The sequence below is a fragment of the Hordeum vulgare genome, chromosome 1H, assembly GCF_904849725.1.
Source record: "Hordeum vulgare subsp. vulgare chromosome 1H, MorexV3_pseudomolecules_assembly, whole genome shotgun sequence".
Taxonomy (NCBI): Eukaryota; Viridiplantae; Streptophyta; class Magnoliopsida; order Poales; family Poaceae; genus Hordeum; species Hordeum vulgare.
The window spans coordinates 390,891,351-390,914,085 of NC_058518.1; the positions used below are offsets into that span (position 1 = coordinate 390,891,351).

A 22,735-nucleotide genomic window follows, 5' to 3' on the forward strand; every position below is an offset into this window, starting at 1 on the left:
GAAGCACCATGTGATGGTCGAGTGTGATAGATTCTAACGTTCGCATATAATGGGTGTAAGCCAGATTTACACACGCGAAACACCTAGGTTGACTCGACGAGCTTAGCATGTACAGACATGACCTCAAATACAAGAGACCGAAAGGTCGAACATGATTCGTATGGTTGAATACGATCAGCATGAAGTTGCTCACCATGGTGACTAGTCCGTCTCACGTGATGATCGGACACGGGTTAGTCAACATGGATCATGTATCACTTAGATGACTAGAGGGATGTCGATTTAAGTGGGAGTTCATACTTAATTTTATTAAATGAACTTAATTGTCATGAACTTAGTCTAAAAGTTGTCTTTATAAATATTGTAGATGGCCAACGTCAACCTCAATTTCAACGCATTCCTAGAGAAAAACGAGCTGAAAGATGATGGTAGCAACTATGCGGACTGGGTCCGCAACTTGAAGCTCATCCTTGAAGCAGCTAAATAGGCTTATTTCCTTGATGCGCCGCTAGGTGACCCTCCCACTCCCACAGCAGCCCAGGACATTCTAAACGTCTGGCAAACACGGAGTGATGACTACTTGATACGTCTCAAACGTATCTATAATTTTTTATGGTTTCACGCTGTTATCTTGCCTTCTTTGTATGTTTTATGTACCTTTTTATATATTTTTGGGACTAACTTATTATACATCAAGCAGTTGCCATCAAGGGTAAAAAGATGGGGTTTTATCATTGGTTTGAGATTATCCCTCTACATCATGTCATCTTGCTTAAGGCGTTACTCTGTTCTTATGGACTTAATACACTAGATGCATGCTGGATAGCGGTCGACGTGTGGAGTAATAGTAGTAGATGCAGAAAGTATCGGTCTAGTTGTTTCGGACGTGATGCATATAGAAATAATCATTGCATAGATATCGTCACGACTCTGCACAGTTCTATCAATTGCTTGACAGTAATTTGTTCACCCACCGTTTACTTGCTTTTATGAGAGAAGTCACTAGTAAACACTACGGCCCGCGGTTCTATTCACATCCATCGTTTATATCTCCCCTTTTACTTTGCTTTGTTACTTTTTTGCTTTCAGTTCTCACTTGGCAAACAATCTATAAGGGATTGACAACCCCTTCATAGCGTTGGGTGCAAGCTTTTGAGTTTGTGCAGGATCTTGAGATACTCTTCCGCCGGATGGATACCTTGGTTCTCCAACTGAGGGAAATACTTACCGTCGCTGTGCTACATCACCCTTTCCGCTTCGAGGGAACACCAACGCAAGGCTCCAAGGCCACGGGGGAAATCCTTTGCATACTTGCCTAGGAAGTCCCTTGAGGCGTAGCCGTAGCTGAAGGATTCCTGGTGCCGTCGACACAACTATTTTTGGCGCCGTTGCAACGGATACACAGCAAACATCACTACTCTTTGGTCAGGTGTGGCATGTTATACAGTTTGGAAACGGGGATCCAAAGGCGTTTTGAGCAACACGGTGCATATGAGATGTTCCAAGAGCTGAAACTGGTTTTTCAAGCTCATGCCCGTGTCGAGAGATATGAAGTCTCCGACAAGTTCTTTAGCTGTAAGATGGAGGAGAACAGTTCTGTCAGTGAGCACATACTCAAAATGTCTGGGTTACACGGTCGTCTGACTTCACTTGGAGGCAAACTTCCGGATGATGCTATGATTGACAGAATCCTCCAGTCTCTCTCACCAAGCTACAAAGGTTTTGTGCTGAACTACAACATACAAGGGATGGAGAAGACCATTCCCGAGTTGTACTCGATGCTCAAGTCTGCAGAGGTAGAAATCAAGAAAGAGCATCAAGTGTTGATGGTCAACAAGACCACAAGTTTCAAGAAGGGCAAGGGTAAGAAGAACTTCAAGAAAGACGACAAAGCCGTTGCCGCGCCCGGTAAGCCAGATGTTGGGAAGAAGAAAAAGAATGGACCCAAGCCTGAGACTGAGTGCTTCTATTGCAAGGGAAAAGGTCACTGGAAGCGGAACTGCCCCAAGTACTTAGCGGACAAGAAGGCCGGCAACGTTAAAGGTATATGTGATATACATGTTATTGATGTGTACCTTACCAGCGCTCGTAGTAGCTCCTGGGTATTTGATACCGGTGTTGTTGCTCACATTTGCAACTCAAAGCAGGAACTGCGAAATAAGTGGAGACTGGCCAAGGACGAGGTGACGATGCGCGTCGGGAATGGCTCCAAGGTCGATGTGATCGCCGTCGGCACGCTACCTCTACATCTACCGTCGGGATTAGTTTTAAACCTTAATAATTGTTATTTAGTACCATCTTTGAGCATGAATATTGTATCAGGGTCTTGCTTAATGCGAGACAGCTACTCATTTAAGTCAGAGAATAATGGTTGTTCTATTTATATGAGTGATATGTTTTATGGTCATGCTCCGCTGGTAAAAGGGTTATTCTTGATGAATCTTGATCATGATGTTACACATATTCATAGTGTGAGTACCAAAAGATGTAAAGTTGATAATAATAGTCCCACATACTTGTGGCACTACCGCCTTGGTCATATCGGTGTTAAGCGCATGAAGAAGCTCCATACTGATGGACTATTAGAGTCTCTTGAGTTTGAATCATTTGACACATGCGAACTGTGCCTCATGGGCAAGATGACTAAGACTCCATTCTCAGGAATAATGGAGAGAGGGACCGACTTATTGGAAACAATACATACTGATCTGTGTGGTCCAATGAACGTTGAAGCTCGCGGTGGCTATCGTTATGTTCTCACTCCCACCGATGATTTAAGTAGGTATGGGTATATCTACTTGATGAAGCACAAATCTAAGACGTTTGAAAAGTTCAAGGAATTTCAGAGTGAGGTTGAGAATCAACGTGACAGAAAAATTAAGTGTCTACGATCTGATCGTGGAGGAGAATATTTGAGTCACGAGTTTGGCACACAACTAAGGAAGTGTGGAATCGTTTCACAACTAACGCCGCCTGGCACACCGCAACGCAACGGAGTGTATGAACGTTGTAATCGCACTTTATTAGATATGGTACGATTTATGATGTCTCTTACCGACTTGCCGCTATCATTTTGGGGATACGCATTAGAAACTGCAGCATTCACTTTAAATAGGGCACCGTCTAAATCCGTTGAGACGACACCGTAGGAACAATGGTTTGGCAAGAAACCTAAGTTGTTGTTTCTTAAAGATTGGGGTTGCGATGTTTATGTGAAGAAACTTAAACCAGAGAAGCTCGAACCCAAAGCGGAGAAATGATATTCATAGGATACCCTAAGGAAACTATTGGGTGTACCTTCTATCTTAGATCCGAAGGTAAAACCTTTGTTGCCAAGAACGGATCCTTTCTAGAGAAAGAGTTTCTCTCGAAAGAAGTAAGTGGGAGGAAAGTAGAACTTGATGAGGTAATTACACCCCCTCTCGGACCGGAGAGTAGCGCAGCACGAGAAATTGTTCCTATGGCGCCTACGCCAACTGAAGAGGAAGTTAATGATGATGATCATGAAGCTTCAGATCAAGTTGCTACTGAACCACGAAGGTCCACAAGGGTACGTTCCGCACCAGAGTGGTACGGCAACCCTGTGATGGAAATCATGTTGTTAGACAACGGTGAACCTTCGAACTATGAAGAAGCAATGGCGGGCCCGGATTCCAACAAATGGCTTGAGGCTATGAAATCCGAGATAGGATCCATGTATGAGAATAAAGTATGGACTTTAGTGGACTTTCCTGATGATCGCCGAGCCATAGAAAATAAATGTATCTTCAAGAATAAGACTAATGCAAACGGTAATGTGACCGTTTATAAAGCTCGACTTGTCGCAAAGGGTTTTCGACAAATTCAATGAGTTGACTACAAAGAGACTTTCTCTCCTGTAGCGAAGCCGAAGTCAGTCTGAATCATGTTAGCAATTGCCGCCTTTTAAGATTATGAAATTTGGCAAATGGACGTCTAAACAACGTTCCTTAACGGGAATCTTAAGGAAGAGTTGTATATGATGCAACCAGAAGGTTTTGTCGGCCCTAAGGGTGCTAACAAAGCGTGCAAGCTCCAGCGCTCCATCTATGGGTTGGTGCAAGCATCTCAGAGTTGGAACATTCGCTTTAATGAGGTGATTAAAGCGTTTGGGTTCATACAGGTTTATGGAGAAGCCTGTCTGTACAAGAAAGTGAGTGGGAGCTCTGTAGCTTTCCTCTACATGTGAAGCGGAGTACATAGTTGCTTCAGAAGCGGCTCATGAAGGAATTTGGATGAAGGAGCTCATCACCGACCTTGGAGTGGTTCCAAGTGCGTCGGGTCCAATGACACTCTTATGTGATAACACTGGGGCCATTGCCATAGCCAAGGAGCCCAGGTTTCACCGGAAGACCAAGCACATCAAACGCCGCTACAACTCCATCCAGGACCATGTCTAGAGTGGAGTAATAGATATTTGTAAAGTACACACGGATCTGAATGTTGCAGACCCATTGACTAAACCTCTTCCTCGAGCAAAACATGATCAACACCATAATGCTATGGGTGTTCGATACATCACAGTGTAACTAGATTATTGACTCTAGTGCAAATGGGAGACTGTTGGAAATATGCCCTAGAGGCAATAATAAAATGGTTATTATCATATTTCCTTGTTCATGACAATCGTCTATTGTTCATGCTATAATTGTATTAACAAGAAACAGTAATACATGTGTGAATAAATAGATCACAATGTGTCCCTAGCAAGCCTCTAGTTGGCTAGCTCGTTAATCAATAGATGATCATGGTTTCCTGATCATGGGCATTAGATGTCATTGATAACGGGATCACATCATTGGCAGAGTGATGTGATGGACAAGACCCAATCCTAAGCATAGCACTAGATCATATTGTTCGTATGCTAAAGCTTTTCTAATGTCAAGTGTCTTTTCCTTCGACCGTGAGATTGTGCAACTCCCGGATACCGTAGGAGTGCTTTGGGTGTATCAAACGTCACAACGTAACTGGGTGACTATAAAGGTGCACTACGGGTACCTCTGAAAGTGTCTGTTGGGTTGGCACGAATCGAGATCGGGATTTGTCACTCCGCGTGACGGAGAGGTATCTCTGGGCCCACTCGGTAGAACATCATCATGAGCTCAATGTGATTAAGAAGTTAGTCACAGGATGACGTGCTACAGAATGAGTAAAGAGACTTACCGGTAATGAGATTGAACAAGGTATAGGTATACCGACGATCGAATCTCGGGCAAGTTCTATACCGACAGACAAAGGGAATAATATACGGGATTGATTGAATCCTTGACATCGTGGTTCATCCGATGAGATCATCGTGGAGCAAGTGGGAGCCACCATGGGTATCCAGACCCCGCTGATGGTTATTGGTCGGCGAGGTGTCTCGGTCATGTATGCCTGTTTCCTGAACCCGTAGGGTCTACACACTTAAGGTTCGATGACGCTAGGGTTATAGGGAATTGTTATACGAGGTTACCGAAAGTTGTTAGGAGTCCCGGATGAGATCCCGGACGACACGAGGAGCTCCGGAATGGTCCGGAGGTAAAGATTGATATATAGTATGGATGGTTTTGGACACCGGAAATGTACCGGTAGCGTACCGGGACCACCGGGACCACCGGAAATGGTCCCGGGGGTCCACCGGGAGGGGCCACCAGCCCCAAGAGGTAGCATGGGCCAAAAGGTGGAGGGAAACTAGCCCAAAGTGGGCTGGTGCGCCTCCCACAAAGGGGCCTAAGGCCCAGGAGGTGGAGAGGGGGGAAATCCTAGGCGTTTGGTGGGCCTAAGGCCCACCTAGGGGTGCGCCACCCCCTCCCCCTGCCTTGGCCGCCGCACCTCCCATCTGGGGGGGCTGCCGCACCACCTAGGGTGGGAACCCTAGGGGTGGCACCCCCCTACCCTCCTCCTATATATACCTAGGGGTTTGGGGTTGTTTTGCACACGGTTTCTTCTCTCCCTCGGCGCAGCCCTGCTCCTCTCCTTCCTCCTCCCATGGTGCTTGGCGAAGCCGTACCGGGAGACCTCGTCTCTCCATCGACACCATGTCGTCGTGCTGTCGGAGATCTTCCCCAACCTCTCCCCCTTCCTTGCTGGATCAAGGTGCGGGAGACGTCACCGGGCTGCACGTGTGTTGAACGCGGAGGTGCCGTGGTTCGGCACTAGATCGGAATAACACCGCGATCTGAATCGCCGCGAGTACGACTCCATCAACCGCGTTCTAGCAGCGCTTCCGCTTAGCGATCTTCAAAGGTATGAAGATGCACTCACCCCTCTCTCATTGCTGGTCTCTCCATAGGAAGATCTGAATATGGCGTAGGAAAATTTTGAATTTATGCTACGTTACCCAACAAGAGCATATGTAGGATAGCCCTTAAAATGGGGCAAACTATAAAAATCTGGCGACTATACGAGTATGGCCTATTTTGTTGCCACATGAGAGACCGCATAGTCGCTCGGCCCGTAAATGTTTTTACAATTGCCCGCAAATCCCTCCCCGTGACGTGTAGTATATCTAAGGGTTTGCGGCTCGGATACGGGACGAAACCCTACCCGCGCACTGCCGCAAATCCAAAATCCACCGCTCAATTTCTTGTCGCCGATGACCTCGCTCCCCTTTCTCTCCTCTAGATGTGGCGCGAGATGTGGTCGACGGGCCGTGGCGTCGGCAGTGGCAACGACCCCGAGCGGGCGCGATGTGTTGCCTCCGACGCCGCGAGGAAGAGGGATGCCGTGAAATACACCAAGCGATCCCTTGAGCCACCGCCGTCGCTGAAGGGGAACGTTGCATGGGAAACAAAGAAATTTCCTACGCTCAGCAAGATCAATCTATGGAGATCATCATCTACGAGTGGAGAGTTTGGTTCTACATACCTTTTTAGATCGCTAAGCTGGAGCGTTCAACAATGCGGTTGATGTAGTGGTAGGTCTTCGGGATCGAATCACAAAATGTCCTGCAATCTCCCGATCAAGTGCCAAACGGACAACACCTCCGCATTCAACACACGTACAGCTTGGTGACGCCTTCACCTCCTCGATCCAGCGAACGATGATGAAGTACCAACCCAAGTCCTCCGACAGCACGACGGTGTGGTGAGGTGTTGGTGGTGATAGCTTGGCAGGGCTTCGTCGTGGGGTTATGGAGGAGAGAAACTGCGAGGGAGAGGAGGGGCAGCGTCGCGGCAAGATTGTCGTGTGGCTGCCCCCTCTCTACCTCTCTATATATATGAGACGGGAGAGGGAAGGGTGCCCTAGGGTTAACCCTAGGGGCCGGCGGCCAAGGGAGGGGGTGGCGGTTGCTAGGGTTAGGTCCCCCCCACTTGGTTTCCTTGCCACCCAAGTTGGGCTGGCGGCGCCCCAAGGAGGCCCACCCCCCCCCCCCCCCTTGGCCTAAGTGGGATGGGGAGAGGCGTTGCGCCCAGCCCCCTGGTGGGCTGTGGTGCCCCCTCTCCTTGGCCCATGAGGCTCCCAAACAATTGTCGGGGCCTCCCAAAACCCCTTTCGGCACTCCGTGAATCCCTCGGTACGCCTCGGAACACTTCCGGACTGCGATGACCTTCATCCTATATATCAATCTTCACCTCCGGACTATTCCGGAGTTCCTCGTCACGTCGAGGATCTCATCCGGGACTCCGAACAACCTTCGGTCACCAACACTATGACTCAGTTATGCTTATATCGTCACCGAACCTTAAGTGTGTAGACCATGCGGGTTCGAGAACTATGTAGACATGACCGAGACACTCTCCGATCAATAACCAATAGCGGGACGTGGATGCCCATATTGGTTCCTACACATTCTACGAAGATCTTCCATCGGTTGAACCTCAATGTCAAGGATTCAATCAATCTCGTATGTTGTACCCTTTCTCTATCGGTATGTTACTTGCCCGAGATTCGATCGTTGATATCTCCATACCTAGCTCAATCTCATTACCGGCAAGTCTCTTTACTCGTTCCATAATACAAGATCCCGCGACCAACTCCTTAGTTACATTTCTTGCAAGCTCATTATGATGTTGTATTATCGAGTGGGCCCAAAGATACCTCTTCGTCATACGGAGTGACAAATCCCAGTATTGATTCATGCCAACCCAACAGACATCCTTGGAGATACCTGTAGAGCACCTTTATAGTCACCCAGGTACGTTGTGACGTTTGATACACCCAAGGTATTCCTCCGGTGTACGGGAGTTGCATGATCTCATGGTCATAGGAACAAATACTTGACATGCAGAAAACTGTAGCAGTAAACTGACACGATCATATGCTACGTTTAGAGTTTGGGTCTTGTCCATGACACCATTCTCCTAATGATGTGATCCCTTTATCAAATGACAACTCATGTCTATGGTCAGGAAACCTTCACCATCTTTGATCAACGAGCTAGCCCATCAAAGGCTTACTAGGGATAGTGTGTTGTCTACGTATCCACACATGTATTTGAGTTTCCAATCAATACAATTTTAGCATGGATAATAAACGATTATCTTGAACAGGAAAATATAATAATAACTATTTTATTATTGCCTCTAGGGCATATTTCCAACAATCGCGAGACGGAGGTATACGACCGCAGGCAGGCACGGCTCTCCTCCACCGCGGGCATCTCCGTCGGGGCGTCGATCTCCCGTTCGCCACTCACTCCGATGAAAAGGGAGCCGAAGGAGCTCCCCCCCCCCCCCCGGCTCCGCGCGGTAAATAGGGAGCCGAAGGCGGATGCAGAGCCGAAGTGGCGGGGCAATGGCATGGTCGGCCGAAGGATTGCCTCCCCCCGACGGAGGCGGACGCCATGAAGGCCGCCATCCTCGCTCGCGATGTCGTACTATATGAGAAGGGGCTCACGAAGGCGCACGAGTTCGACGAGAAGGGGGAGGACTGGCGCCGTGAAGCCAAAGCGCAAGAGGCGATGTACATCAACCTAACCTTCGACGAGGATTGATCGCTACCACACCCGCAGGGCTGTGATGAGCTCATTTTGGTCAGTTTAAGGTTAGGGTAGGCGTCCGGTGAGCTCCATTTTTACAGTTTTAGATGCAATTTCTGTTCCGCCACAACAATTTTAGACCCTTATCCGATCGAAACCACGAGTTGTAAAACCCTTGTAAGGGCTAGCCTTGTAAAGGGTATGCTAGAGATGCTCTTATCCTCCTTTTTTTAATGGAAAGAGAACTGTATCCTCTTGGGCCCTTTTACAATGTAGTTCCTTCCATTCTATCTATTTGCGACCCATCGCTATTTGCCATGTCACCCTGTCCAGCAGGACCCAGCTGTCATAATCATGCTTAAAACAGCCTAAGCCACCTACTAATGTTTCTTGCAAAAAAAAACAACCTTGAAATTAGTGGTTTTTGACACAAAACTATAGAATTATGGTTCCTGTAATCCTGGCCTTCGTTATCGATGTTTTCTACAATTCACTCTTCCTTTACACAAGTTGTACTCCTACAATAGTTCGGAAAAAGTATGGTTCAAGAACCACAACAACTTAACAATAATGTCGGGTGAGGACATGATATTTGGCTGAAGCTCAAGGATGACTATTGACATAATGATGAACATTACAACAAATATCAGGCAAAAGGACATCTATAAGTGCATGCATAATCCGCTCATAAATACAAACGTCTCGCCTGTTTGTCGATCAGGGCATTGTTTAAGTGCTGATGTTGGATGCCCGTGAAACTAAAAAAAACTGTACCTAAGCACTCCCAGTCTTCCCCCACAGTCGTGTTTCTCAGTGTATTTATCACAAGGGATGGATGGTCAAGCCTGTGAAATTGGTAAGCAAATGCCCAGTGACTTAATTGGTGCTCGTGGTGACATCTAGTTAGACGAATCTGCGCCATAGTCGAGCATTTCTTTTATGTTTAGCTTGATTGAAGGTCCCATTGATGAGCATACATATGCCGTTTTCCAGTATATCCCTTTTGCACCAGATGGCTTGTTCCTCTCAATAGAGCGCTGGGAAGAGATAGCAAAAGGTAAGTGAACATAAACTCTGAGTGATAACAAAGAGATGTTTATAAGAGCAGATATCTTACAACAACAGCCATGAAGTTTGCAATAAGGTCTTCTTCAGGGAAGTTAACCTTGCCAAAAGGAATGTGAGCAATCCCTGTCTTATCAACTCTGAATTCAACTTTACCTTTCTTGAACTCATCGATAGCCTGGAACCATTTGCACCATCAGCATAAACTTCATCACTTAGTTTAATTCGACTGTTTTGCATGATCAGTATAATTCCTAAGATTGGGTTGATTGGCACGATTTTATGCTGATACAGCATAAACAGATCGAATAATACTCTCGATTATTGGGTCCTTCTTGATGCTAACACGGCCTTCAAGGTATCCATACCGCTTCAACAGCTAATTTATCCCATACTATGTTGCTAGTATAAATGATATAAGTATGCAGTATGGAAATATATTTAGTGATGAATCTAGTGATGCCAGATTCATGCGACTATTTACATAATTCTTCCTACATTGATGGTCAAACCTACTTTTTTTTTACTGGCACATATTCTACAATGACTTATTTGCGATCGGCAAAAATAAAGGACCACTTTTGCATAGAAAAGCCTGCAAATAGGATACCACCTTGTTCAGCTGCAAACTTACTTCGGAGACGACTAGCAGTGAAAAGATATATCACATGGCAGACCATAGCCAGATCGATGTTGCAATATGACAAAAAAGAGTCTATGAATACAGGGTGTGAGTAGGATCATTTATTAGTGTTAACAACTTATATCCAGGTTGTAGTGTATGTGTTGCTAAAGTTCTGTATAGCTGCAGTGTTATGATAGTCTTCTTGCCAGGATGAATATAGATTAACACTCGGGTATTCAGTAAGAAATGCAACCTATTTGCTATACAAATAAAAGAATGATGTTAGTCCTACTTATGCAGTCCTAAGTGTTTTCAGGTACTATAAGGCTTTGAGACTAAGCGCTAAAATCCATCAACTCCACTCTGCCTTAGGTTGATTATTATTGTTCCTATGCCCTCCAAATCCACATCAGCATCCTCTACTTTCCTCTCTACATTTCAGTCAGTAAAATCAACTTCCCCACTGCCTTGACTTTCCCTAGCACAACCAAACTGTGCATTCGAGTTGCACAATACCTTTCTCTATATGCGAGCCTTCAGCTAATATAAGCAATTAGCCAAGGAAGCAACGTATGGATATCTGAGTACTGAAGGTGGATGGCCACCATCTACTTTTCACCCACTGTCACTATCGCAACACCCAATCCAAACAACATAGACATGATTAATGATTCACAAGCAATATTTACGGGAAATCAAATAAAGTCTGCAAGTACCTGAGTAATGTTTGGAGAAACAGTGCCAGCTTTGGGGTTGGGCATCAATCCTCTTGGTCCTAGAATCTTACCCAAGCTAGCAACCTGAGAAAGGGAATGTTCGAGTAAAGGGAATGCAATACAACAAAAGAAAAAAAAACATGTTACAATGGAATATGTTTGCCCATCATGACAAATAAAAAGGTATCACCGTATTATTTCCTAGTAAAATTCATAATCTCAAATTCTCTTTCCGTGCAAGGTACATGCTGAAGTGTCTGACAGGTTGCTTAGCTAAATATGGCATACCTTAGGCATCATATCAGGTGATGCAATCAATTTGTCAAACTCCATGAATCCTCCTTTTATTTGTTCAATCAAGTCATCTGAGCCAACAATATCAGCTCCTGCAGCCCTCGCTTCATCTATCTTCTCACCTGCAAGACATTAGGCAATGACTATATAAGGCAGCCAATTTTCTGAGCATAGTAAGATAAGAATATAGTACAACAAAAATTTGTGAAATGGAAGTTTAGACTATTCAACAAGTCTATGGCTCTATGCATCATTGCCAACAAGACACTGAAACCAAGGTGGTATGCCAACTAACATCCCAAGTGTATGAACAGAACTAGAAACATCATGAACATGATGTAAACTGATTGAACATCATGAGCACAAGTTTGCATCAACCCAATGAACGTTCAATTCTGATACATTTATGGCTTTTCAACTCCAAAAGAAGAGCAAGATAACTGTAAGCATAATATTTATCCACTGAATACTGTAGATAAACAAGCCTAGGTGGAAGGCAAGTTCATGGGTTGTCTGTTGGTGCTCTAAAAAGAAATTAACATATTGACCAATTAAACTGAAGTCAGCATGCTCCGAACTCGATCAACTCCTTGCATTAGCACGTGCATCATATAGTGCAATTTGCACGGATTGGGCAATAACTATCTCCAAATAACACGCAACGAGTGGCCACTCACCTTGGGTGAGAACTGCAATTTTCACGGTCTGCCCCGTCCCCTTGGGCAAATTGACCTGCGGTCACAAACAAAAACACAAATCAAACAACGGAAGAGAGAGAAGAAACAACAGAAAGTAGAAATGAAATGATGCGTACCGTGGCCCGGAGTTGCTGGTCATTGTACTTGGGGTCGAGGTTCATACGGAAATGCGCCTCTGCAGACTCGACGAAACGGGTGTTGGCGACCTGCTTCATGAGCGAGATGGCCATGGGCACGTCGTACTCCTTCTTGCTCTCCCTCAGCTTCTGTATCTCGAGGTATCTCTTAGACCTCGTCTGCACGCATTCGAGACCAACATCACCCAGCCGTCCAAAATGAGAGCCATACAGAAGATAAATGATGTGCGCGGGGGGTTCCGTGGCGTACACGGTCGCGCTTAAGCGGGAGGGCGGCCTTGCCGGTGCGCGGCCGGGTGGGGGCCGTGAAAGCGGGGCCGCGGCCGCCGTAGCCGTCCTCGTAATCATCGTCGACGTCATCGAACTGGACGGGCGTCTCGTCGTCCTCCTCCTCTAGCACGGCGGCGCCCTGCGGGTCGGCGACGGCGGCGGCGGCGGGGCGGCGGAACGCGAGGAGAAGCCGCGGGTACGCACGCAACGAGGGCACGGAGGTGGGGAAGAGCGCGCCGGACGCGGCCGTCCCCGCGCACGAGGCGGAGGGCGGCGCGAGGAGGGAGGACGCGCAGGCCGCGGCTGTGGCCATGGCGGGGGTGGTGGGGGGGAGGGAGGAAGAGGAAGAGGAGATAAGAGCGGGTGGATGATTATAGCCGGAGTGTGGGAGCGCGGAGTGTTATAACGAAGGAAGCGAACCGATGGGCCTCGGGTGAGGTGGACGCGCACCGGATAGGGCTTCGTCGCCCGGACCGACCCGGTGGAGGGAGGGAAAGGGAACGGACTCGGCGCCTGATTTGGCTCGGCCGAGACCCGTGCCGAGGCCGAGGGGGGCGCGGAAAGTGTGCGGTGGACGCGGCGGGGGCTTCGTCGTGTGGGGGCGGGGCCGTGTGTGGCTGCGCTCGCTCCTTTGTCACGCCTGCAGTTCGGCTAGTTCGAGAGTGCACTAATCGTTGCAGCAATTCGTGTCCAGTAGGGCGTGTGCGCTACTTAGAACATCTATATCTACACCCGCAACTTACAAATCCGATCCATCAAACGCACGCGGACGCATCGGAACGCGTTCGTGGATATTGATCAGTCACGTCTTAAATAATACATTTTACAACCGAACATTTTAAATTAGAAATCTCAAATATATATTATTACATGCAACGTAAACCTAATACTAAGCGGAGCTTGTCCGGCTCCGCTATGCCCATGTCCGACGGTCGGCTGCGTCCTCACAATGTCGGTCCGGTCGCTGGCGAGGTAGAGTAGGACATGGGACACTAGTGGGCTCACGTGAGTGGAGCTCCCGCCGTCTCCCATGCCCTACTCTTCCTCGTCGGAGCCCGTGACCCGGACGGTGCCGGTGGACGTTAGGTCGATGACGGATCCTTTCTAGGAGGAGATGATGTCGACCACGACGCGGTTGCAGTCTCGTGTCCGTGCATTATACAAGGCGCCAAAGAATGTGACTCTGCCTCTCCAACATCTATCGCCACTAGGGCCTCTGTCACCTCCCGCGCCCGCTGCCTCATAAGGCGGGCACGCCGCACCATGTTAGAGGTTGCCGCGGCGTTTGAATGTCAAACGGACTGCACCGCCTTCGGTGAGGCAGTGGCGCCTGATCCAGGCATCGGGTGAGCCGACGCAATGGATTCCCAGCACTGCAAGTCCGCGCCGTGTCGAAGGGTGTCCGCCTCCCGGGAGCGGTGGAGCGCAAGCCGGACAACCATCTCCTCCTCAAGGCCGCGTGGGATGAGCTCGTGATCGATGGATCTGGAGATGAAGGACTTGCGTCCGCTGCCCGCCATGACGGAGAAGGCCGAATATCGTCGAAGGTGAGCTTGGATGGCGGATGGGAGTGGAGTGAAGCGGTTAGGGTTTAGTATGATGAGCAGATGTGGATGAATATATGTGGGATTGATGCGGGCTAGTGCGGGTATGCCCGGGCTTGCCATGGCTTCCCATATTCGCACCATATTTGGGTTGGATATAAAAGGGTGCCGGTCAGTCCGGGTGTTTGAGGCCTGTTTGAGGGGTCCGGCTGGGTCAATTTTTGTGACCGGAGTCGAGTGAACAAACTTGACAATAGTACCAAGGATACGAATGGAGGGGCGGAGCCTAGATATGGCATAGTTATAGCACTCGGATGTACGAATTCAGGCCTCACTAAAAAGTGGTAAAGACCCTACGTCTCAAGTCTAGAGGCTTATGTTTGCTTATGAAAGGTGTGAATACACAGGGTGCTTAACCCTTGTCCAAGAGCACCGGGGCAGCTTATATAGAGTTTGTTAGGCCCGCGGCGTGCCATAATAAGGGCATTAAATGACATTAACTAAGGAAGTTACTGATAAAAACAGCTCTAACAGCATCCTTACTGATAACGTTAGACAACAATGCGCTTTATGTGAGAGGTTAAGTCCCTCGGTCGTTGCAGTCCCTTCGTCGTCCACGCCTCGCCTTGGTTCGAGTGCTAGTGCGCATCTCACTAACTGAATGTTGTCTGAGTGACTATGTACGTCCGAGTGAGACTTCAAATAATTCCCTATACTTGTGAGTTATCAAGACATGTTCGGGTGCCGTTGCTCGGGAGTAATCACGTAAGGTGAATATTCTCGTGTGTGCTTTTTTGTTTTATCACTAAGTAATTTTTATTTTCTGTTTTAAGTTGTTTTATATCTTTAGTTATGGAAATGGAACATGAAAGACAAAAAATATTATACTTGCTACTCATGGAGATGGGGGACCCAAAACCCTCGATATTGGTTACGTTGAAAACACTAAATACTATTTTGATAATCCTGATGAATCCCCGTTCAACTTGATAATGAAAGATATTGTGGATCATCGAAAATACTTTAGGGATTATCGCTTGTCTCAAAAAGGAAAACACTTATGGGGTTTAATTAAAATGTTGTTGTGGTATGCTTGGAATGTGTGATTAAAATATGATTATACTTGTTGCTCCAAGATGAAGGCTCCACATCTTCCCTTTCAATGTTGATTTAATGATAATGAAACCTTGGCTCCTTATGCTAATGGTGTATATGATCATTATGATGTGGTAAAAATAGAAGAATTTGTTGCTTTCAAGTGTGCTTATGAAACTGAATATTTGTTTAAAAAGCATGAAAAATGTGATGATGCCCTTTACAGATCTGATAAACTTACCATACTTGGATATTGCTTTGAAAATTATAAACACAATGTTTAGATTGATGGATTTTATGGAGAGAATGTGTGATACCCTAGAAGAGAATAATATTTTACGTGAATCTATGGAAGAAGAAATTGGTGAAATCGTGGGCTCATTACATAAAAAATATGAGGAGAGAGAAGAACAAAAGGAGGAAGAGGGGATTAGGTACCCGTACCTGTTGTAAATATGCCCTAGAGGCAATAATACATTAGTTATTATTATATTTCTTTGTTCATGATAATCATTTATTATCCATGCTAGAATTGTATTGATTGGAAACTCAAATACATGTGTGGATACATAGACAACACGCTGTCCCTAGTGAGCCTCTAGTTGACTAGTTCGTTGATCAAAGATGGTCAAGGTTTCCTGGTCATAGGCAAGTGTTGTAAATTGATAACGGGATCACATTATTAGGACAATCATGTGATGGACAAGACCCAAATTATAAACGTAACATGTGATTGTGTCATTTTGTTGCTATTGTTTTCTGTGTGTCAAATATTCATTCCTATGACCATGAGATCATGTAACCCACTAACACCGGAGGAATACCTTGTGTGTATCAAACGTCACAACGTTACAGGGTGACTATAAAGGTACTCTACAGGTATCTCCGAAGGTGTCCGTTGAGTTAGCATGGATCAAGACTGGGATTTGTCACTCCGTGTGACGGAGAGGTATCTCGGGGCCCACTCGGTAATACAACATCACACACAAGCCTTGCAAAGCAATGTGACTAAGTGTAAGTTACGGGATCTTGTATTATGGAACGAGTAAAGAGACTTGCCGGTAACGAGATTGAAATAGGTATGCGGATACCGACGATCGAATCTCGGGCAAGTAACATACCGAAGGACAAAGGGAATGACATACGGGATTATATGAATTCTTGACACTGAGGTTCAACCGATAAGATCTTCGGAGAATATGTAGGATCCAACATGGGCATCCAGGTCCCGCTATTGGATATTGACCAAGGAGTGTCTCGGGTCATGTTTACATACTTCTCGAACCCGCAGGGTCTGCACACTTAAGGTTCGATGATGTTTTAGTATAGTTGAGTTATATGTGTGGTTACCGAATGTTGTTCGGAGTCCCGGATGAGATCACGGATGTCACGAGGGTTTCCGGAATGGTCCAGAAACGAAGATTGATATATAGTATGGTTTCATTTGGTCACCGGAAAGTTTTGGCCATTACCGGTAGTGTACCGGGATTGACGAATGGGTTCCGGGTGTTTACCGGGAGGGGCCCACCCACCCGTGAGTGAGCCCAAGGCCCTAGGGTGGCGCACCAAGTCCTTATTGGGCTGGTGGAGTCAGCCCAAGAGGGCTATGGCACCACATAATAAAATACCAAAAGAAAAGAAGAAGAAAAAAGGAAAGAGGGAGGTGGGAAGGAAGAGGAGGACTCCTCCTTCCCAAACCGAATTGGAGGAGGAGTCCTCCTCCTCCTGGCGGCTGGCGCACCTTGAGGCCCTTGTGCCTCAAGGCTTGCCCCTCCCCTCCTCCTATATATAGTGGTGGTTTAGGATTTTTTGAGACACAACTTTGCCACGTGCAACTCAAACCTACACCTCGTAGTTCTTCCTCTAGATTAGATTTATGCGGAGCTCGGGCGGAGCCCTGCAGAAATAGATCATCACCAACACCGGTGCGCTGTCATGCTGTCGGATAACTCATCTACTTCTCCGTCTCTCTTGCTGGATCAAGAAGGCCGAGATCGTCATCGAGCTGTACGTGTGCTGAACTCGGAGGTGTCGTCCTTTCGGCGCTAGATCGGAATGGATCGTGGGACGGATCATGGGACGATGGTGATTTGAATCACGAACCTGTACCACTACATCAACCGCGTTTCTTAACGCTTCCGGCTGAGCGATTTACAAGGGTATGTGGATCTAATCTCCTCTCGTAGATGGACATCACCATGATAGGTCTTCGTGTGCGTAGGAAATTTTTTGTTTCCCATGCAACGTTCCCCAACGGTGGCATCATGATCTAGGTTCATGCATAGATGTTATCTCGAGTAGAACACAAAAGGTTTTGTGGACGGTGATGTTCGATTTTCTGCCCTCCTTAGTCTTTTATCGATTTGGCGGTATTGTTGGATTGAAGCGGCCCGGACCGACATAACTCGTACGCTTACGAGAGACTAGTTTCATCGATTGACATGCAACCTTGTTGCATAAAGATGACTAGCGGGTGCCTGTTTCTTCAACTTTAGTTGAATTGGTTTTGACCGAGGCGGTCCTTGGAGAGGTTAAATAGCAATTTGCACATCTCCGTTGTGGTTTTTGCGTAAGTAAGACGCGATCATACTAGATACCCATAACAGCCACGTAAAACATGCAACAACAAATTAGAGGACGTCTAACTTGTTTTTGGAGGGTATGCTTGTGATATGATATGGTCAATGACGTGATGTGATATATTGGATGTATGAGATGATCATGTTTTAATAGTTAATATCGACTTGCACGTCGATGCTACGGCAACCGGCAGGAGCCATAGGGTTGTCTTTAAACTAACGTTTGCGTTTGCAGATGCGTTTACTATATTGCTAGGTCGTAGCTTTAGTAGTAATAGCATAGATAGCACGACAACCTCGATGGCGACATGTTGATGGAGATCATGATGATGGAGATCATGGTGTGGCGCCGGTGACAAGAAGATCATGTCGGTGCTTAAGTTATGGAGATCAAGAAGCACAAGATGATGGCCATATCATGTCACTTATGAATTGCATGTGATGTTAATCCTTTTATGCACCTTATTTTTCTTAGAACGACGGTAGCATTATAAGGTGATCTCTCGCTAAAATTTCAAGACGAAATTGTGCTCTTCCCGACTGTGCACCGTTGCGAGAGTTCTTCGTTTCGAGACACCACGTGATGATCGGGTGTGATAGACTCAACGTTCACATACAACGGGTGCAAAATAGTTACACACGCGTAACACTCAGGTTAAACTTGACGAGCCTAGCATGTGCAGACATGGCCTCGGAACACATGAGACCTAAAGGTCGAGCATGAATCGTATAGTTGATATGATTAGCATAGATATGCTTACCACTGAAACTTTTCTCAACTCACGTGATGATCGGACTTGAGTTTGTGGATTTGGATCATGTACCACTCAAATGACTAGAGAGATGTACTTTTTGAGTGGGAGTTTATTAAGTAATTTGATTAGTTAAACTCTAATTATCATGAACATAGTCAAAAGGTCTTTGCGAATTATGATGTAGCTTGCGCTATAGCTCTACTGTTTTTTATATGTTCCTAGAGAAAATTTAGTTGAAAGATGATAGTAGCAACTTTGCGGACTGAGTCCGTAAAATTGAGGATTGTCCTCATTGTTGTGTAGAAGGCTTATCTCCTTAATGCACCACTCGATGTGCTGCACCTCGAGCGTCGTCTGTGGATGTTGTCAACATCTGACATACACGTTTTTGATGACTACGTGATAGTTCAGTGCGTAATACTTAATGGCTTAGAAGCAAGGCGCAAAAGACGTTTTTGAAACGTCACGGAACATAAGAGATGTTCTAAGAGATGAAATTGATATTTCATGCTCGTGCCCTTGTTGAGAGGTATGAGACCTCCGACAAGATTCTTTGTCTACAAAGTAAAGGAGAAAAGCTCAATCGTTGAGCATGTTCTCAGATTGTGTGAGTACAACAATCGCTTGAATCAAGTGGGAGTTAATCTTCCACATGAGATAGTGATGGTTCTCCAAAGTCACTGCCACTAAGCTGCTAGAGCTTCGTGATGAACTATAACATATCAAGGATATTTATGATAATCCTTGAGCGATTCGCAATGTTTGACACTTTGAAAGTAGAAATCAAGAAGGAGCGTCAATTGTTGATGGTTTGTAAAACCACTAGTTTCAAGAAGGGCAAGGGCTAGAAGGGATACTTCATGAAATGGCAAACCAGTTGCTGCTCTAATGAGGAAACCCAAGATTGAACCCAAACCCGACACTAAGTGCTTCTGTTATGAGGGGAACGGTCACTGAGGCGGAGCTACCCTAGATACTTGGCAGATGAGAAGGCTGGCGAAGTCAACAAAAGTATATTTGATATACATGATATTGATGTGCACTTTACTAGTACTCCTAGTAGCACGAGGGTATTAGATACCGGTTCGATTGCTAAGTGATTAGTAACTCGAAATAAAAGCTACGGAATAAACAGAGACTAGCTAAAGGCGAGGTGACGATAAGTGTTGGAAGTGTTTCCAAGGTTGATGTGATCAAACATCGCACACTCTCTCTACCATCGGGATTGGTGTTAAACCTAAATAATTGTTATTTGGTGTTTGCTTTGAGCATGAACATGATTGGATCGTGTTTATTGTAATACGATTATTCATTTAAAGAGAATAATGGTTATTCTATTTGCTTCAATAATTACCTACAATGGTTTATTGAATCTCGACCGTAGTGTTACACATGTTCATAATATTGGTGTCAAAAGAATAAAAGTAATAATGATATTACTACTTACTTGTGGCACTGCCGCTTGAGTCATGTTGGTGTAAAATGCATGAAGAAGGTCCATGCTGATGGATCTTTGTACTTACTCATTTTTGAAACATTTGAGACATGCAAACCGTACCTGTTGGTATAAACGCATGAAGAAACTCCATGCAGATGGGTCGTTTGTACTCACTTGATTTTGAATCACTTGAGACATGCAAAATCATACCTCATGGAACAAGAAAGTAACTTGTTGGATGCAATACATTTTTTATGTGTGCAGTCCAATGAGTGCTGAGGCACGCAGTGGATATCGTTATGTTCTTACTGCACTGACGATTTGAGTAGATATAATAGTATTTACTTGATGAATCACAAGTCTGAAATATTGAAAAGTTCAAAACTATTTCAGAGTGAAGATCATCGTAACAAGAGGATAAACTGTCTATGATATGATCATAGAGATGAATATCTGAGTTGCGAGTTTTTGGTACACAGTGAAGACAATGTGGAAATTGTTTCGCAGTTCATGCCACCTAGAACACCATAGTGTGATGGTGTGTCTGAATGTCACGGTCGCGCCCTATTTGATATGGTGCATACTATGATGTCTCTTATCGAATTACCACTATCGTTTATGGGTTATGCATTAGAGACAACAACATTCACTTTAAATAGGACACCGCGTATTTCCTTGAGATGACACAGTATAGACTATGGTTTGGAGAAACCTAAGCTGTCGTTTCTTAAAATTTTGGGGCTACGATACTTATGTGAAAAAGTTTTAGTCTGATAAGCTCGAACCCAAAGTGGATAAATGCATCTTCATAGGATATCCAAAATAGTTGGGTATATCTCCTATCTCAGATCCAGAAGCAAAGTTTTTGTTTCTAGAAATGAATCCTTTCTCGAGGAAAGGTTTCTCTCGAAAGAATTGAGTGGGAGGGTGGTGGAACTTGATGAGGTTAGTGAACCGTCACTTCAACCAGTGTGTAGCAGGGCGCAGGAAGTTGTTCGTGTGGCGCCTACACCAATTGCAGTGGAAACTGATGATGGTGATCATTGAGCTTCGGATCAAGTTACTACAAACCTCGTAGGTCGACAAGGTCGCACACTACTACAGAATGGTACGGTACCCCTATCTTGGAGGTCATGTTCTTGAACAACAATGAACCTATGAGCTATGGAGAAGCGATGGTGGGCCCGGATTCCGACAAATGGCTGGAGGCCATGAAATCCGAGAGAGGATCCATGTATGAAAACAAAGTGTAGACTTTGGAAGAACTACTTGATGTTCATAGGACTATTAAGTACAGATGGATATTTAGAAGGAAGTCAGATGATGATGGTGAAAAGTCACGATTAAGAAAAGCTCGACTAATTGCAAAGATGTTTTTGACAAGTTCAGAGAGTTGACTATGATGAGACTTTCTCACTCGTAGCGATGCTAAAAATTTGTTGGAATTATGTTAGCAATTGCTGCATTGTTTGTGAAATATTGCACATAGGATGTCAAAACATTGTTTCCTCGACGGTTTCCTTGAGGAAAGGTTGTATGTGATACAGCCAGAAGGTTTTGTCAATCCTAAGGATGCTAACAAGTATGCAAGCTCCAGCGATCCTTCTATGGACTGATGCAAGCATCTCGGAGTTGGAATACACGCTTTGATGAGATGATCAAAGCTTTTGGGTTTGTACAAGGTTTATGAAAAACTTGTATTTCCAAAGAAGTGAGTGGGAGCACTATAGAATTTCTGATAAGTATATGTGGTTGACATATTGGTGATCGGAAGTAATGTAGAATTTCTATAAAGCATAAAAGTTGTTTGAAAGGGGGTTTTCAAAGGAAGACCTGGATAGAGATACTTGAACATTGAGCATCAAGATGTGTGGAGATAGATCAAAATGCTAAACAGAACTTTCAAATGAAATGCATGCCTTGACAAGTTTTTGAAGGAGTTCAAAATAGATCAACAAATAAAGAGTTCTTGGCTGTGTTGTAAGATGTGAATATGAGTAAGACTCAAAAGCCCGACCACGACAGAAGAAATAGAAAGGATGAAGGTCGTCCTCTATGCCTTAGCCGTAGACTCTAAAGTATGCCAAGCTGTGTACCGCACCTGATGTGTGTCTTTCCATGAGTCTGCCAAGGGGTACAAAAGGTGATCAAGGATTGAATCACTAAAACAGCGGGCAAAGTTATTCTTAGTAACTAGTGGACTAAGGAAAAAAAATCGATTATGGAGGTGATTAAAGAGTTCGTCATAAAGGGTTACGTCGATGCAAGCTTTGACACTAATCCGAATAACTCTGAGTAGTAAAACGGATTCGTATCGTAGAGTAGATATTTGGAGTATTTCTGAATAGCATGTAGTAGCAACATCTATAAGATGACATAATGATTTGTAAAGCATACATGGATCTGAAAGATTAGAAACCGTTGAGTGAAACCTCTCTCACGAGCAAGACGTGATCAAACCCCAGAACTGTATGGGTGTTGGATTCGTTAAAATCACATGGTGATGTGAACTAGATTATTGACTCTAGTGCAAGTGGGAGATTGCTGGAAATATGCCCTAGAGCCAATAATAAATTAGTTATTATTATATTTCTTTGTT

General features: G+C 45.3%; 1 protein-coding gene across 1 annotated transcript; it reads right to left on the reverse strand.

The window, feature by feature from the left end:
• Window positions 1-9,511: 9,511 nt before the first annotated feature.
• Window positions 9,512-13,186, reverse strand: LOC123439781 (50S ribosomal protein L1, chloroplastic). The gene is made up of 7 exons (XM_045116459.1): window positions 12,706-13,186; window positions 12,435-12,614; window positions 12,298-12,352; window positions 11,615-11,742; window positions 11,327-11,410; window positions 10,038-10,163; window positions 9,512-9,957 (listed from the first exon to the last, which is right to left on the reverse strand). Exons 1-7 carry the CDS (start codon window positions 13,036-13,038, stop codon window positions 9,820-9,822), a joined length of 1,044 nt encoding a protein of 347 aa, XP_044972394.1. The 5' UTR covers window positions 13,039-13,186; the 3' UTR covers window positions 9,512-9,819.
• Window positions 13,187-22,735: the final 9,549 nt, after the last annotated feature.

Excerpts from the sequence above, each read along its gene's own strand:
- LOC123439781 (XM_045116459.1), bottom strand. The coding sequence starts at position 13,038 with ATGGCCACAGCCGCGGCCTGCGCGTCCTCCCTCCTCGCGCCGCCCTCC. Across the intron at positions 11,411-11,614 it reads CACCTGATATGATGCCTAAG|GTTGCTAGCTTGGGTAAGAT; the intron begins GTATGCCATATT and ends TCCCTTTCTCAG. Across the intron at positions 9,958-10,037 it reads CAAACTTCATGGCTGTTGTT|CGCTCTATTGAGAGGAACAA; the intron begins GTAAGATATCTG and ends ATCTCTTCCCAG.